At 39.3% G+C, this 16,753-nt stretch overlaps 1 protein-coding gene across 4 annotated transcripts in view; it reads left to right on the forward strand.

The window, feature by feature from the left end:
- Positions 1-16,753, forward strand: part of znf609b (zinc finger protein 609b) — a 58,941-nt gene that overhangs the window by 14,857 nt on the left and 27,331 nt on the right. For all 4 annotated transcript variants that reach the window (XM_085907063.1, XM_085907065.1, XM_085907066.1 and 1 more), the window contains exon 2: positions 3,936-4,822. In XM_085907063.1, the coding sequence (XP_085763189.1) occupies positions 4,064-4,822 (759 nt within the window). In that variant the 5' untranslated portion in view covers positions 3,936-4,063. The remainder of the gene's footprint in view (positions 1-3,935; positions 4,823-16,753) is intronic.

The following is a 16,753-nucleotide window of genomic DNA, read 5'->3' on the forward strand; positions in this document are numbered from 1 at the left end:
CATGCTGGATTTTTAATTGCATCTGGGCGCCATTTTAGTCATGTCACAAAAAAATCTGGGAACTTGAAATGGTACATTTTTAGTTAATAACATCAAACGTGTAAAGTATATTTTGAAACAAATCTTTTAGCGGAATGAAACACTAATTGATGATCAAATTAACCTGAAATTAACTTGAAATGGTACATTTTCAGCTATTATCATCGAACGTGTAAAGAATATTTTGAAACAAATCTTTTAGTGTAATAAACAACTAAGACTGAAATATGTTACAGCAAACCAGCAAATTTGATTGGACAGTTTTCTTTGAACGGAGGCCCAGCCGTGATAAACAGTGTGCCCTCTAGACCCACTTTCTGAGACGGTGTGGCTTGCCAGGCTCCGTGATAATGGCCAGTTGCCGTGATGGGGGAATTTCAGGCTCATTTCACCGCCACCCACCTCTGCCCGACTAAGCCGGCCATCAATAGTGGCCGACCAAGATGTTTTTTTGGGCGACCACAGCAATGTGACATCCGCAACCCCCTGGGACGGACCTTTGTCTAAGCCTAATTTTAGCCCGATCTCTAAGGCAGCGCACCGAGACTTCCCATCCGTTGGGGATGGTTTACCAGGTTTTCGCACTGGGTGAACAAGGGTGAATTACTTGCATCAACGTCCTGTTATGGCCATATTGTTTTTGGCGACAAGCGCCTTTTGTATCAGGGCAATTTGTGGGACTTTTTATCAATTTAATCCAATTTGATTGACACGTGTATAATTTGCATAAGAAAATCTATCCTCTTCACGTCAAAATTTTCTAAAATAGCACAGAAAATAAATCATGGGATGATTTTTTTTTTTACAATAAATAAATGCGATTAACTGACAATACAAAAATTTTATTAATCACGTTTAAATATTTTAATTGTTTGACAGCGCTAGTTGTTGAGATTGGATACATTTATTGTGTATGTATTTTTTCATTATTACACTGCCAAACATTCTGTACCATACCTAAATGTCCAGCTTATTGTAAAAATTGCATTGGAAATCAAAACAAGATTTGCGCTGAGCCTCAGGAGGAACATCACTGTGATGATTCTGGTGAAGAACAGTGTCTTGTCTTACTGATAGAACTGTTTGAATGCTTGCGGAGAAAAATAGTTCTCAAATAGACTTGTTTAATGTAACCACTAATCCATGCATTGATTTTGTTCTCTGAATTCCACCCACCAGTGAGGGAATAGTTGGGTCATAAATGACAAATTTTGGAAAGAGTTGAAATAACTTAACTTTCCCAGGGGAGCAAGTCAATTCCAATATAAATGCTCTGCACATCATGTCCAAAATAAATGCAACTGGAAATTTCATTCTACCTAGATTAATAGGAGTGTTAAACTCGGATAATGTGCACTTTCCATTTTCCTCACACATCTCTCCCAGTGATGCTTTATCATATAAATGGAAATAGTCTACACATCGTCTTTTGTAATTTAACCACAAAAGTTATGAGAAGAGCCCATTTTGCTTGGTAAATGAGTCTTAAAGTTCAAAGCAGATTTCACCTCATGTGGTCCCTTGTCATAGCTAACTTGGTGTAACTGGATCTGTGAAAAAGGCCAAGCACTGTGGGTGTTGCACAACATGCATGCTTTTTGCTCAATGAGAATCTCACTGGGACATTTCCCTCAGTGTGGGGGCTTTTTCAAAAACGGCTTGCATGGCAGTTCCAGCTGAGGGCAGTACAGTAGGTCAACTGCTGATAGAGTTACAACCTCTCCTTTGTGGGGGTGTTAGACAAATTAGACCCCACAACTGTTTTCATAGTCTAACAGAGACAGCTGCATCGCAACACCCTTCAAAACATGCTATTGACTGCTGTTCCGCTTTAGAGTTATCGATAGAAAGAAAGAGAAAATTATGTAACGTGAGATTCTGTGTAAGGTAAGCCATTTCGAACATTTCGAAGGCAATGTAAACCTAAGAAACAAAGCGAAATGAACCAATTAACAAAGGGTGATTGTGACAACAGGAAAAATAAAACACTTATTTTGAATTAAATGTCAGTTGCTGGGATTTTAATGACTCTGTGTTTTCTGTTCATTTAAATTTGAGTTTAAGCTTGAATGAAACAAACAATTATTTAAATAGTAAATTGTAGGTATGCGCTGCCAATCGTGTTTATACCTACAGAAAAGGCTTTGAAGGCCCTGACTGCACCCCACCGATACACACACACACACACACACACACACACACACACACACACACACACACACACACACACACACACACACACACACACACGTATGTACGTAATAAGCACTTGACAAGCATTTCTCACTAAATCCGATGCATGAGTTTGGTTTTGCTGCTAGTGTGCACACCCACTTATTTTCTTCCTCATCTGAAGTGTAATTTGATTTATTTTGCAGTTATGCTGCTCAGCCAGCCATGTAAGAAACCGAATGAAGTTTACAACATAGTAAATGCTCTAAGAACTGAAGCCCTTTGAAAAATACTAGCAGGATAAAAGCAGCTTTTCCTGATCCTTTAAATACTTAAGAAACGTTTTTGAAATGGTTGATAGCAAATGTGACTTGGTGGTTGGATGTCCACTTGCAGAATTTGACAGCAGGTTCATATTTTTATATTATTCACAGCAAGTTGTGTAGATTTTGAATGAGTAAAGCAACCTTACACCATCACACTGCCACTACAATGTTTGAATGCTGGCTGGCACGATCAAATTTGATCAAATACCTTTTCAAATTTGTCTCACAAAGTTTGCACACTTCACAAAAAGTTCAGCTTTTGTCTCATCAGCCCAGAGAATATTCCTTCATGTTTCCTGGCAAAAATATAAGATGAGTGAGGTTTCTGCCTTAGATCATGCCCAAATGAACATCATGGGTGGATGGATGGGTTGTCTTTGAAAGTATTAAAATTGGCTTGATGTTACGAAACATTTAGGTTCTAAATATACAACAAAAACTGAGATAGAGGCAAATACCATTTCATACCACTCTTGAAAATTAATTTGCAAGCCACAACACAACATTGAAGAACATTGCTTAGCACAGACACATATTTATTGACACCTTATGAAGGTTTTCATCCAAAACTGGATCCATGAAATCTCAGTGATACCAACAGATGGGATATATTTTAATTGAGCAGATTATCTGCTGCATCATAACCATCTGGTATCAAAATTCCTATTCCCTTTAGAATACCGGAATATACACACGGAATTTGTACATATACACAGTCTAACAAGTGATCATGAGCAATATACGCAAATATATCTTAACCTTTTGTTGTCATGAATAATGTCCAAGGTTCCAGATTAAAATAAATATGTTTAGGGTTCTAGAATTTTCATGTTTAGGGTTCTAGAGATAGATATAGACAGACAGACAGACAGATAGATCACATTAACTAATTGAAGCATACCAGAATGTCTTTTTTATTTGATCTGAAATATTTTAACCTTAAATCCATGTTTGTACAACAATCCTCTGACATAAACCACTTTAATTATTTACTTGTTTGTTTTAAGACCAGGTTATGCAAGATTACCAGTGTCATCTTGATTTGAAAAAGCACGACTCCATAAACAACATGTGAGCGTGTATCATAGTGACACTAACAGCGATGCCTTGTGAAAATACAGCCAGTCATTCAGAACAGTGGGGCCACATTGGCTGTCAAAGCAGGATTTAGGCTACATTTCCCACAGTTGTCATGGTAACTGGGGGAAGTGATTATGAAGAAAGGGTTTCTGTAACACCAGTGGGTAGTATCACAGGGATTTGCACAGTGATCATCTCAGAATGACTGGCTTATGGGAAAACATTTTCCTTTGTAACTAATGAAATGCTATTTGCTGGATTATTGATGTCTGCATTATTACATATGATTGACTATATTGAATTGTGTTTTCTTTTCAGAACAAAATGTGGCCAAATGGAACTGGAACGATTAGACCGTGAAGATTATTTAACCCCTGCCCCCGAGTCCCAACCGTCCGAGATAGCGTTGGACCTCACTGAAGCAATCCTGGGCCGTTGGCACTAAAATGTCCCTAAGTGGTGGCACTGCAGGCGGGAAAGGTGTGGACTCTAATGCGGTGGACACTTATGACAGCGGGGATGAATGGGATATTGGTGTTGGAAATCTGATTATTGACCTTGACGCTGACTTAGAGAAGGACAAACTTGAGATGTCTAACACCAAGGACGGCATGCCGGCGCCACCCAGTGCAGTAGCAGCGTTGCCTGACAACATCAGATTTGTGAGCCCAGTGTCTGGCTCTCAAGGCAAGGAAAGCAAATCCAAATACAAGCGCAGTAAAAACTCCAAGGACAATAATAGCAAAGCTTTAACTGGAGATGTGGCAAAAAAGGAAACTACAGGACGGACTCAAGGCGAGCCAACTGGCACGGCAACAAGTGCAGTGGTCGCAGGCAGCAATTCGACCTCTGGGAAGAACATTGAAAAAGGGGGCAAAACCTCCAGAGGTGTTCTGAGTGGGAAGAAGGACAAAGAAGGGGCTCCGGGCAAAAGTAAAAAGGACAAAACAGAGGGAGCTGCAGTTGTTGCAATTGCTGCCGTGGAGAAGGAGGTAGTGTCTCAAGTTCAAGTTGCTCTGGGGAACTGTCGTAATGCACCCTTCGAGGGCACACAATCAACGGACTTAGTAGAAGCCAATCAAATTGGGAATATTGCTCTTGAACCTGTTGGGATATTACCAGCATTAACCACAAAAACTGAGCCAGAGGAGATTGAAAACGGTAATGCTGAATGCAAGGCCTTGAAGAAGGTGAAAAATGAAAAGGTATGTCCTTTTTTTTTTTTTTACTTCGGACACTATAATGCATACTTTATTATAGTTTATTAGTGCAGACTGATTGATTTGAATTGATTTTACGTTTTTATTTTATTATTTGGGATTTGCTGAATTTCTTTGTCGTTAAAAGATTTTCTTTAAAAACAGGTTTCCTTTTGATATACTACAAAAAAATAGACCTTTTCATTAAATTTTAAGTCATCCCTGAGTGGGTTGGATGAAGATATCAGCATTATAAATTGAATGGGATTGAAATGCATATACAGCACATAAAGTGACTAAACCCTATATAGTCGCTTCCCAGGGTGGATGAACGGAGTTAGGACGTTTGCCTTTGCCCTTGACGTAGTAAGTAGACGAAGAGTTGGGTTGGTGTAGGTAAAGAAAAGACGTGCAGATTTATTTTCCAAATGAAACAACACGGCAAATATCTCATCACATAAAAGTAGCCAAAATAACCACGTATGTTTCTGACCGTAAAAACAAATAGCTACGAGGCATTGACACAGTTGAAAACCGCTGGCTTCCTGTCAACCCTGTCAGTGTTCGAATTCACCGCGGGTTTTTATAACTTCCCAGTACAATGCACAAGAGTCCCTGTCGTGACATGGGGGGTAAATTACAACAATGCAAAAGGACAAAAAGGGCTCACACACAATTGCTTTTTGTTGACCTAACATCTGTGAAAATTGTCTTTTGAACTTGCTGAGTTTATTATTGTCCAAGTACATTTCAGGACCTGGGATTGAGGGGTTCTTGAAATTGTACTTGTGGGGCCCGTTCCAATTTCTGGCTGTCTGACACCATGATACCATCATGCAGTACAAATCCTCCAGTTTTCTATCATCTCCAGAAAATTGTCCTCAAAACGCTGCTTCTGGGCAGTCTCTTTTTTTTCACACAATCAATATAGTCACCATCTTAAAATAATGGCCAAAGTCATATTTTGACCAAAAACAAATCTATTCTTGATGCTGCTTCAAAATGGCTACCTCCTTAGTTAGACAGATCATTCAATTGTACCCTCAAAGTAAATTATTAATTCACGTCATCAGTATTTGGTTCTGGTTTTTGTGTTTTGTCAAGTGTTATTTTAGGAGGGTGGTGATCTGGTTGTTTTGTATATTATATATAATATATATTCGCATTAATGCAGTGTAGCTATCTACCTTTTAAAATTCAAGTTAGAGCTACGTGGTGCAGGAAGGTGTAACCTTGTTTCCTTTCTGGGTGACATCATTTGAACACTGTCACATGAGAACAATGTAATTATCTGTGTAAGTTATTCAGTCATACTTGTTCACTCATAGGGCTGATCTATCACTGTGTCTATTGTATGCTTCCCAGCACCCTTTTCATGCTCTCACAATTTAAAAGACAGAAGAACAGGGCGGTGCTGAGGACGGTTTTTTGTCTGTCATCGTGTTCCATTCTTAATCCCACAAGCCCCCGCTATGCTTGTTGGAGCAGTGTGTGGGGGAGGGAGTTTGTGCAAAGCACGCCTTCATCATTTTCCTGCTGGTCTAAACCTTGTAGGGGGGAGGGGGTGTTAGAAAGCCCATTTGATTACTTAAATCCAGGACATTTTGCCTTGTTTTTTGTTGTCCAATGACATTTCAGGAACATCTTTGCTTGGGTTTCTTGTGTATTTACAGTATTTCAAGTAGGCCTAATACACATACATCCAAAATGACCATTTACAACCAAATGCTTTAAACAACCTACAGATGCAAATAGCATATAAATACAGGTAACTAAAAAAAAGTCTCAACTTGGAAACTTTGTCTTAAAATTCCCTTTTAAATTAGAAAGCTTTAACGTAGCTGTTGTCTCCTGGGATATTAGCTATATAGGTCTTGGGCTAGCAAAGATTTTAACAATATCTGCAGTTTGCGCACTGCTCTAAAACCTAAATGTTTAAACAGGCACTTGCAACAGTGAACTCCGTACAGATAAATCTCGATTTCTACGCGGACTTTGGGGTCTAGAATTTGGGAATCCCTGAAAGCACGTTCTATAGAGTGTCTTGGGTTTTTTTTTTAGAAAAGCGTGTTTTTAGGCAGCCGAAGGGGTCCTTTTGTGACGTTAATTTATCAGAATCAGCTTTATTGACCAAGTTTGTGCATGCCAAACAGGGAACATGTCAGGCATGTTGGGCAGCCGAAGGGGTGTGTTTGCCGTCCATCACCTTGAGTGCGCCACACAGGCATCGGAGTCTGTTGACATTTCATTTCAAGAGAAGCAACACGCAAATGACAATATCAAGTGGATTAAGTGAGTCGTCTTGATTGGAATTGGATGGAAGAGAGAATAAAGCAGCGACTTATTCTACTCCTCTGCCCGGCCACGTTCTTTGACTAGTGAGTGACTGTGTAGATGACGATCTTCCGAGAAATTCTCTCTTTCTGAATCAGAAATGATCCTAGCTATCCGTAACACTGCAATGAAGCAGTCATAAAGATCAAACAGCCCAACTTCTTATTATCTAACACCTTTAAATCAGTCACAGAAATTCATCAAATCACTAGTGCCAAGGTTTACATGGTAGTCCTTTAGCTTTGTACGGTTCTTATATCGTCCATTTAAAATACGACTTGAAAATGTATTAATGATGAAAAAATTGGGGTCCATGACCAAACCGCATTAGACAGAAAGTCGTGCTGAATCGAAGCTTGTAAAATTGAGCTTCAGGTGTTAACAGTCTAGCTTTACACGTCCTTTTCATGGAAGTCTTGGGTGTAAAAGTGGACTGTGAAAATTCAGTTACCCATGGGAATTATATTAAAGAGATGTACAGACCTCTGGCATTGGCTCACTCTTCTATGCACATTTCACTGACCGAAAGAAAATGTATGTAACGTAAAGGTCTGTGAATCTAATCTTAACTCTAATCTTTAATCTTCCTAACACCTGCCAGGGAAAACACATTGTGTAGTTTAACTACCGCAAAGCTATTTGGTGTTGTAGTGACGATACTAAGAAATGTAGTCAAACTAGTTAGTGTAGCTACTGCTAAATTTGCTTGTATGTGTAACATAACATAAAGCCCAAAAACTCTTAATCCTGGTTTAAGGAGGGGCCACCTTTGTCTTTTTGGCTCAGATCGTCATCATATAAATGTAGCCTTATTTAGGTTTTTTAAAAACTAGAATATGAAGATATTCGGGTAATTGCAGTTCTTTATCTGGAATATACTGGTTTTGAAAGAATTATTGACTGCATGTAAACATAGTCACACACAATTCTGTTCACAAAAGAAGATGCAATTGTGTTTATGTTAATGACCACGTAAATCATTTTACAAAAAAAATCCTAGTTGGCATCATACTCTGCAGTGTTAAAAGTGATATTTCCCCACTTTTGGATAGAGCCTGATTCCGATGTACTACAGAATTCCGTCTGACCTTTTCTCTTTTTGCTTCCATGAAGCATATCTGATTTGTGCCATTTGGAGTGAAACAATTGAATTGACACTTGACCCATGCAATGTTGAATTCTGTAGTCTTCATCAGCTCGTTCATTATTAATAAGTGTGAATATTGTTGAGACGACAATAGCTCATCTGTAAAGACCAGCTTTGGAACCAGAAGGTGACAATCCAAATCCTGCTGCCCAATATAAAATAGCAGCAGGTTTGTTGATGAAATGTTATTTGCTTCTTGACTACTTTGGAGATATGCTTGAACAGTGCATCGACCCAACCCCCTCATAAGCAGTGCTGTTTGCCAGCCATTTTCACTTTGCAGCAGATAAATTAAATTTTGCCATCAGGGATTATTGAATATTATAGTTATAGTTATATTAAAATCCATCGTCACACCACATGATATGTCAGATTCAGATTATATATTTTTTAAGGTCACCAGAGTTAAACAGCATTGCCAACCAAATGACAACTGCATTGGCCATCCGCATACTCATAATCCAATGTCCTTGTGAAATGGAGGCTGTCTCTGCTCCATGCTTAGTGGATGTCCTAGCCTCGGCTTTCTTAGTATATGGCAGCCTTGACACATGCCATTCACGTCTTCATGGCAACCTGTGTTAATTTTCTTGGTCAGGTCACCAAGCTCATCCACAACACTTAGAATATATGAATTTATATTATCTTTGCTGAATGGTAGGTAGTAAAGAATATGTAACTTAATGGTGCAACCTTAGCATTCATATCATTATGTTTATCAAAAGTAAATATTGAGGATCTAATCTTGTTGTTGAGTCATAAATCTTTTCCACATACCCTAAGTATTGAGTAATGTATTACCATCCATCCACCCATCCATCCTTTGCTTATCCGGGGTCGGGTTGCCTGGACAGCAGTTTTAGGGGGGACTCACAGACTTCCCTCTCCCCAGCCACTTCATCCAGCTCATCCCGGGGGATCCCAAGCGTTCCCAGGCCAGCTGAGAGACATAGTCTCTCCAGCGCATCCTGGGTCGTCCACGGGGTCTCCTACCGGTAGGACATGCCCGGAACACCACCCCAGGGAGGCGTCCTGGAGGCATCCTGATAAGATGCCCGAGCCACCTCATCTGGCTCCTCTCAACAAGGAGGAGCAGTGGCTCTACTCCGAGTCTCTCCCGGATGACCGAGCTTCTCACCTCATCTCTAAGGGAGAGCCCGGACACCCTGCGGAGGAAACTCATTTCGACCACTTGCATTCTTAATAATTTTCTAAAAGCATGCTGATTGCTTTTCATTCATTCATCTTCCGAACCGCTTATCCTCTTTTAAATAAACTGTCAAAGAAATAATCAAGGGAAAAGGATTTGAAGATGAAATGGGTGGGTGCACTTTGCCTATATTAATTTGTAGTGGCTAGCTGTCCTGTCTCGCCATTAATAGTCATAAGAACGATTAGTATGCATGTGGCCAGCAATCCTTTTCTCTGTGGATTGGATGTGACAGTGTAGCTACATTGATAGTGTATAAAGTTAAAACTCCCCAAAGCATTGAAGAGCAGATGCTGAATAAATCTTCTCTAGTTTCTTCACACAAGCATTATCCACTTCTGAGTGTATCTCATTCTCCCACCTCTCATTATACATTTGTAGAGGCGCGAGGCATTCCTCAGCTGCCTTGATCTGGCACTGGCCTTGATAAATGGAGCGGGTCTCATGGAAAATTACATTGCCAGTGCTACTTTGAGAAAGGAGGCGAGGAAGGAATGGCTGCACTTTAATGAAAGAGTTCAGCCACCACTGCCACTGTTGCTGTTAATGTCAGATGAAGTGAACGGATCCTTCTATTTATATTTACCTCTGCCTGGACTGATATTGTCTGCCAGTTCACTCACTGTAAGAAGCTTTTTAAATGTTCTCCATGCGTCGTGTTTAAAATGTCGACTTGAATGCTATCGGTTAGGAATTCAAAAGTGTATCTTATCGCCATCTTGACATTCGAGGATCCTTACCACAGTGACGACAGTCATTGTACGAGATTAATGAACAGACCAGGCACCCTGTGGTTTGGGGTAATTCCAAGGGTAATACAAATCCTTATCAAGTGGCACCACATTTGGACCCTAAGTCTTAAGTTTAAGTCTTTAACTCTAGCAGTAGTCACCTTGACTTTGTTGATTTGTGCCATCAAACTCAATCAAAAATTCAACTACTTTGCATCCAGATGTTATGCTTCAATCCATTTTTTTGACAAGGAATATTCAGGACTACTATTGAAAGCATTATGCAATTCTATAGTGTTAAGCTTGTTACCACTGTTGAGCTGAGTTTGAGACTTCTTTGAGTCAACACAACACACCATGGGTTTTGTTCATTTGTGGCATATGCGTACAGTCCTTTCGAGTGGAGCCTGTGGTGATCTGGTATTAAATAAGATCTTTGAATTCATTTACTTGTTTGTCCTACCACACATTTATTTCCAGGCACAAATGTAGTCAGCCAAAAAACAGCTAAAGCTGGCAAATGTAAATCATGTCCTCAACTTTGGCTGGCAAAATAAGACCTCACCGCACTACATGAGAAATCTTTTCCTAAATGTCCCAATTTAAGTCTCTGGTTAGCAAGTAAAATCTTTCAAGTTTTTGACACCATAAATTGTCTTTGAGTGTGAAGATTGTATATCCATTTCGGAAAATGTACATTTCAAATAATTGTGACCTGGTAATGAAATAGGACCCAGCTAGAGTTTGGGAGAAGGTCATGTTGCATATTATGAACGACCCTCACTTCATTTAAGTTTTTATTAAATCTGTCTGCGAAAAGTGCTGCTTTTCTGAATGTGTCATAGACAATGAACTAACCGGGATACAGTAGTCTTTTTGTTTGCTAATCGGTGTGATTGGATATTTTAGCCTTGAGTGTTATTTTCATGCGCACCATCTAAACATTTGAAATGGTTTTGTTGCAGATAAGGGTGCTGTCTGTTCCAAATTAAGCCCCAAAGATTATGCTAAGTATTTGGCCATAGCAGCTAGAATTTTCAAAAGTAAGCACAGCTTAATTTGTCTTTGAAATCAGCAATGAGACTGCATTTTCTCTGTTTTATCAGTAAGTGTGTTTACATATCTGCATGTATGTTTGTCCACTGTCCACATGACCAGAAAGCAACCACAGACCTGTCAAACAACCCCCCCCCTGTTATGCTTTGTTTTTCCCTCCCTCTCTCCTAAGCTTTCCATGAAGTGTATTGCTGTGTCTGGATCAGCCTGCTTAAGAGGGGAGCCTTGAGGGGGGGAAGGGAGCAGAGGCTTGTACAACTAATGCAGCTCTTGAAAGACATGTGCAGCAAGAGCAGCTGTCTTCCATTGTTAGCCTACAAATTTCCAATGTGCCTCATTTCTCCCCTCTCTGCATGAGTAGTGAGTGTTCTGTGGAGGGAAGTTAAGAGAATGGAAATCAAGCAAAACAAATTGCTGTATTTGCTTTGCCTTTTCATTTTCCATGATTTGGGTATCCCAAATGATCACGACTAGGAGTCAGAATCTTTTGGAATGGGATAGTTGTTGAAAATTAGAGCAGAGTTGGATAAAAGAGGAGTATTAATGACATGCTTTGAGTGCCTAATGCTTTATTTGGTCTGAGAGTGACCTTTTGATGCATTCCAGGTTTGTCTCTGATCCTGGCTTTGAGGATTGTCTCGGGTTTTTCTCCAGAAGACAGATAAAATGTTCTTTTTGAGTGGTGAAATGAAGAAGAGGGTGTCTGTGGGGTAGAGAAGGTGGGCTTTTGGGTGGGGGTGGGGTGGGGGGACTGCCCGAGGATAGTTGGCCAGTGTTATGAATGGATAGACAGACTCTTTAACCCTCTATCCACTGAATAGTATGTCACAGGCTGCTGCGGCTGTGAGAGGAGCTGGCAGAGAGCTCTTGGATTCCTGAATCCTTGAGGCATGTGGTCTGATTAACAGAACAAAACCCACACAGTGGGGAGGAGCAGACATGCCCCCCCCCCCCCCCACACACACACACACAAGTGGAATTTTCTACCAGCGAGGGAAGAGGTGGCTCAAATGGGGTCGTAATTTGCAATGGCTGGAGTGAAGTTGGCCCAATCATATGAGTACTTCCACTCTACATGGGGTAAATTTGCCAAATGCATTTCTTCGATCTATTCAGTGATTTTTCTGTTATTATTATGTTCATTATGTTGTCCTTTTTTGTGTAAAATGCTGATTGTTTTGTTTTCACAGAACCATTTGCCTAAAGCACCTTACCTCAATGAGCTGCGAGCAATTGCGAGTGTTTTCGAAGACAGCAAATGTTGCATTATCGTCAGGGTTTGGCAAACATCCAGCGAACGTTTTACGACCTTGAACGAAGCCTGACGAACTCAGAAATGAATGCAAAATTCACTGTCTTCAAAAACACTCAATGGTAAATTGTCTTGTAATTATACGTCAAGGATGGCCTTTTTCAAACCAAGTGATATAGGGGTTGTGAAATTATTTCGCTGCTTTTAACACTGGACATCTGTCTCTGTCATATAAACATGCAAATGGCCAGTTGGCAAATAACTTAACAGCTCTGATTTTGTCTTTTGTCTTTTTGGAGGGAAAGAAAACTGATCCGATTTGATGGTTAGGTTATGTTAGATGTAGGGCTGCTAAATTAATTGAATTTTAATCATGATTACGATTTTGGCTCAAGACGATCGAAAAATTCTTATGATCAAGGACAAACGATTATTTGGTGTTTTGTGCATTTGCAACTCAACCGCGACGCCCCCACGGGTATGGGTTGTAGAAATCCAGGCCGTATTTAACAGGCAGTGTCGTACCTTAACGCATTCAATCAACGAAAGTTGATGAACTCTTATATTTTGGACGAACGTGAACTGAACGTTTGCTCAGTTTTTTTCAACGCAGTTATTTTGAGGCCTTGAATGGTTTTGAATGGCAGTTTACTTTTATTCATGCATGCCAGTTTTTTTTCTTTTTAAACTTCAAAATAAACCCCCACTAAACACACTGTAACCATCCGATGAAAACCCATGTTGCGCGACGATATTGAACAGAATAATTGTGATTATGATTTTTACCCATAATCGAGCAGCTCTAGTTAGATGCCTCTAAGACAGAGACATGGAGTTAAAATGAACAAATACACATTCAGAAGTCAGAGCCCTAATAACAAAGTAACTGTGATTGTGACCGTGTCCCCACTTCTGGCAACCACTGAGCCGTAAATTGCCAGGGCGACAAAATAGTTTTGAGTCAATTTGTAGAGCAGGCCAGGTCTTGATACTGATACTGAACCCAGTCACAGAAGACATGCATGATGGGATAGGTTGACTGAATTGCTCCTGCAAACTCATAATGAAAATGTTATGATTGTCACCAGTAATATGGGCCACATGAAAAAGCGCAGGTCTGTTTCAACAAGATTTGCTCATTACTCTTTCAGTTGAGTATATTTCATTGAAAACATTTTCTGGAAATCCGTTCAACTATCTTCAGTGTAACTAAAATACATTTGATTTGTAAATATTTTATCTGGTAAGAGAAATTGCACGTAAATTATTGCACCATTGTTTGTTTTTTCTGTGTAATAGTGACAAATCGGGTTTCATACTTTACTTTAGAACCATTTTTGTTATGTGTTTGTGTCAACCCACTAAGCCTGCATGATGACATGCTGCGGTTACCAAACATGACATCTTTTGGAAACAATGAACTATTGTGTGTATTCTTGAAAATGTTGGTGCCATTTCATAAAAAAACACCTTTAAATAACAAGAACTGTCATCTTTCTATTCCTGTGAACTTTTGATAAAGTAAACACTGGCAAAAGGCATTGTACAATGCAGCGTCAGTGTAATAGTCATTTTTTTAGCTCTCTAAATTGATTGCATGTTGTTTAAGGATGCCATTGCAAGTGATAGTGAGAAAAATAGAAATGTGTTTTGAGAGTTCATTATTTTACATAAAGATGCAGAAATAGTTGTTTTGTAATCGGAATTGTAACTGAATGGTGAGGGGCACAAAGATTCCCACCTCTTGTCTCATCTGTATAAATTGACAACTAAACAATTATCAAATTAATTGATAAAACAATTTGAATCTTAAAGACATTGATTAGAGCCATTGTTTCGAACCTTTGATTCTGTTGCTACCATCATGAGTTACATCACCATTAAAGACGAGTGAGCCTGCATGAGGTTTCACAATGCTTCACAAATGATGAGCTTGTATGTTTTGGATCTCAAGCAGATCCTTTCCTTCTTTATGCTTCGGCCTTTCCATCACTTAGGTTAATCTCTTATCCAATAACAAGTCATAACTTGTCATTTCTCAACTGATTTTCAAGAGGGTTATGGTTGTCAACGCCTAAACATCCGCTATCAATGTTGACATTTAGACAAAAAAAAAAAGTCTTTTCATTCACACACATGAAATCCACTGACAATTCTGCTGCTCCTAACATAGCAGCGTTTGTAGGCACAAAGCTCAAAAAGAACCACCTATTCAGAAATGTGGGCTCGAGTGTTGACAGCCTGTGTAACTCTTCACAACAACGCAGACATGGGCGGCTCCTTGGCATAAGCGTTTATTGCATGCACATCTTTTGCCTTCTACAATTATAAATCAACAAAAATGTACAAATGAGACACACCTCGTCGACATGAATTCAAGTCAACATGAACAAAAGCACATCGACATGAGAGCACAACAAATAGATACCATAATGGACGCTTGCAATGAAACTAGGTGGGTAGGCAAAAGAAAATGAAACTAGGCACCTACATTTAATGTCCCCGACACTGAATTTTCCAGATTAGCAAAATGAGAAAATAATGGTTCCAGACATGAACGCAGTCCAACACTGTCAACTGTAATTAACATATTACTGGCATTGGACCGAGCAAAATCTTATACGTCCAAAATAATCACTTTTCAGCAGACCCTAATAATGGCAAAGTAAAAGATCTTCATTTTCCACAGAAAAAATGTCAACAGATGAAATCACAAGCTATGAAGATGCTATGCAGCTAATCTGTCAGTTTATGATCTTGATTACCAGGAAATGAGGGGAGCGCGGATTACGTGATCACGAAGTAAAATCAGATTTTCAGGGGTGGTTTTTGTGGTTCGGGGGCGGCGTATAATATTCGAGTGTGTGTTATTCTCGAGACTTTACAACTCTTTCATTTAAACGCTTCAAGATGAAAGCTAATGATTGTTGTATAAGAGCAACTGTTTGCTGGTGTGATGAGATGTGATTTACACCTAATCCAATTAGTCAACTACTTGCAAAAATAATCAGTGATTAGTCGCCCATCAAAACAATTGATTGTGACAGCTTTAAATCCGACTGGGCATTTCAACAGACAGTCATTTCTGGCAAATCTACTGTTACTGCTTGTAACACAACTACTGTACGTTTGTCAATTTTAACACCAAATCTGTGAGACTACAAAAAAAACATGCGTGTTTTTGCTTCATTCACATCAGAGTACTTTGGGAGTTTGTTCTCATTCAGATTTTCCCCTTGTATTTTTGGAGTATTATAAGGCTTGTGTTGCAAAAATAGAGTGGCTATGCTTATTTCAAAATGAGAAGTTTTCTCGAAGCTCTTCTCACATCCGGTGACTGTGCTGTTTTTGAATGTAATTACACGTTGTCAGTTTTAACTCTTTTTTTTTTTTTTTTTTTTCAAAAATAATTTGACGACATTATGGTATTGGAGTGTCTGTGTTGTCAAGTATGTATTTGATGTTTGGCACAGTATGGCTGTGCATACATGTTTTGTAGCCCGGAATAACACATTGGAGATGAAAGGATTTTCTTTTCCATTCTAATCCACATAGACAGCCAGGCCCTTGTGATTATTCCCTTCCCGTTCTTTCCACTCATCTCTTTGCTTGCAGGGCCTTTCTGTTTCACCCTTAAAAGGGTTTCGAAAGGGGATTATACAAGCTATAGAAATTAAAGTGAGAACACGTCCGTCCTTTGGGACCAATGTCAAACATTTGTGATGCAATGGATTCTGCTTGAATATGGGTCGCTTTACTTATCTGAGCTGGTAGGTCTTATTAGACAGTAGTTCTCGATTCTTTATAGGTGGAAATGGCAAAGATGTATTTTACCATGGTTTGCAATCTCACAATGACTCAATGCAGTGAAAAGAAGTTAATGCGGCATTGGGTGGTTTTGGTATTGAGACTATAACACTTTGTGTATGTTTCATGCTTTTAGCATGAAGCCATTTTCAGGACAACAATGGAACAGCACAACACATGTAAAGGTGATCATTGTTAAGGCTTCATTTTTCATAGATTGAAATGAAGATGTCGAACCAAATGTTAAAAAAAACACATATATATAATATATAATGGTATCGTTCATTTAGATGGTCAGTGTTGATGAAACAAAGGTGAATGAATACAAGGTATTTCAGCTCTCGTTTGAAAGCCAAAATCTCCATTTAAGATGGACATATCTGATTCTGTTTTATCATGT

This window comes from Syngnathus leptorhynchus, chromosome 3 (genome assembly GCF_054491065.1).
Source record: "Syngnathus leptorhynchus isolate UIUO chromosome 3, UIUO_Slep, whole genome shotgun sequence".
Classification (NCBI taxonomy): domain Eukaryota; kingdom Metazoa; phylum Chordata; class Actinopteri; order Syngnathiformes; family Syngnathidae; genus Syngnathus; species Syngnathus leptorhynchus.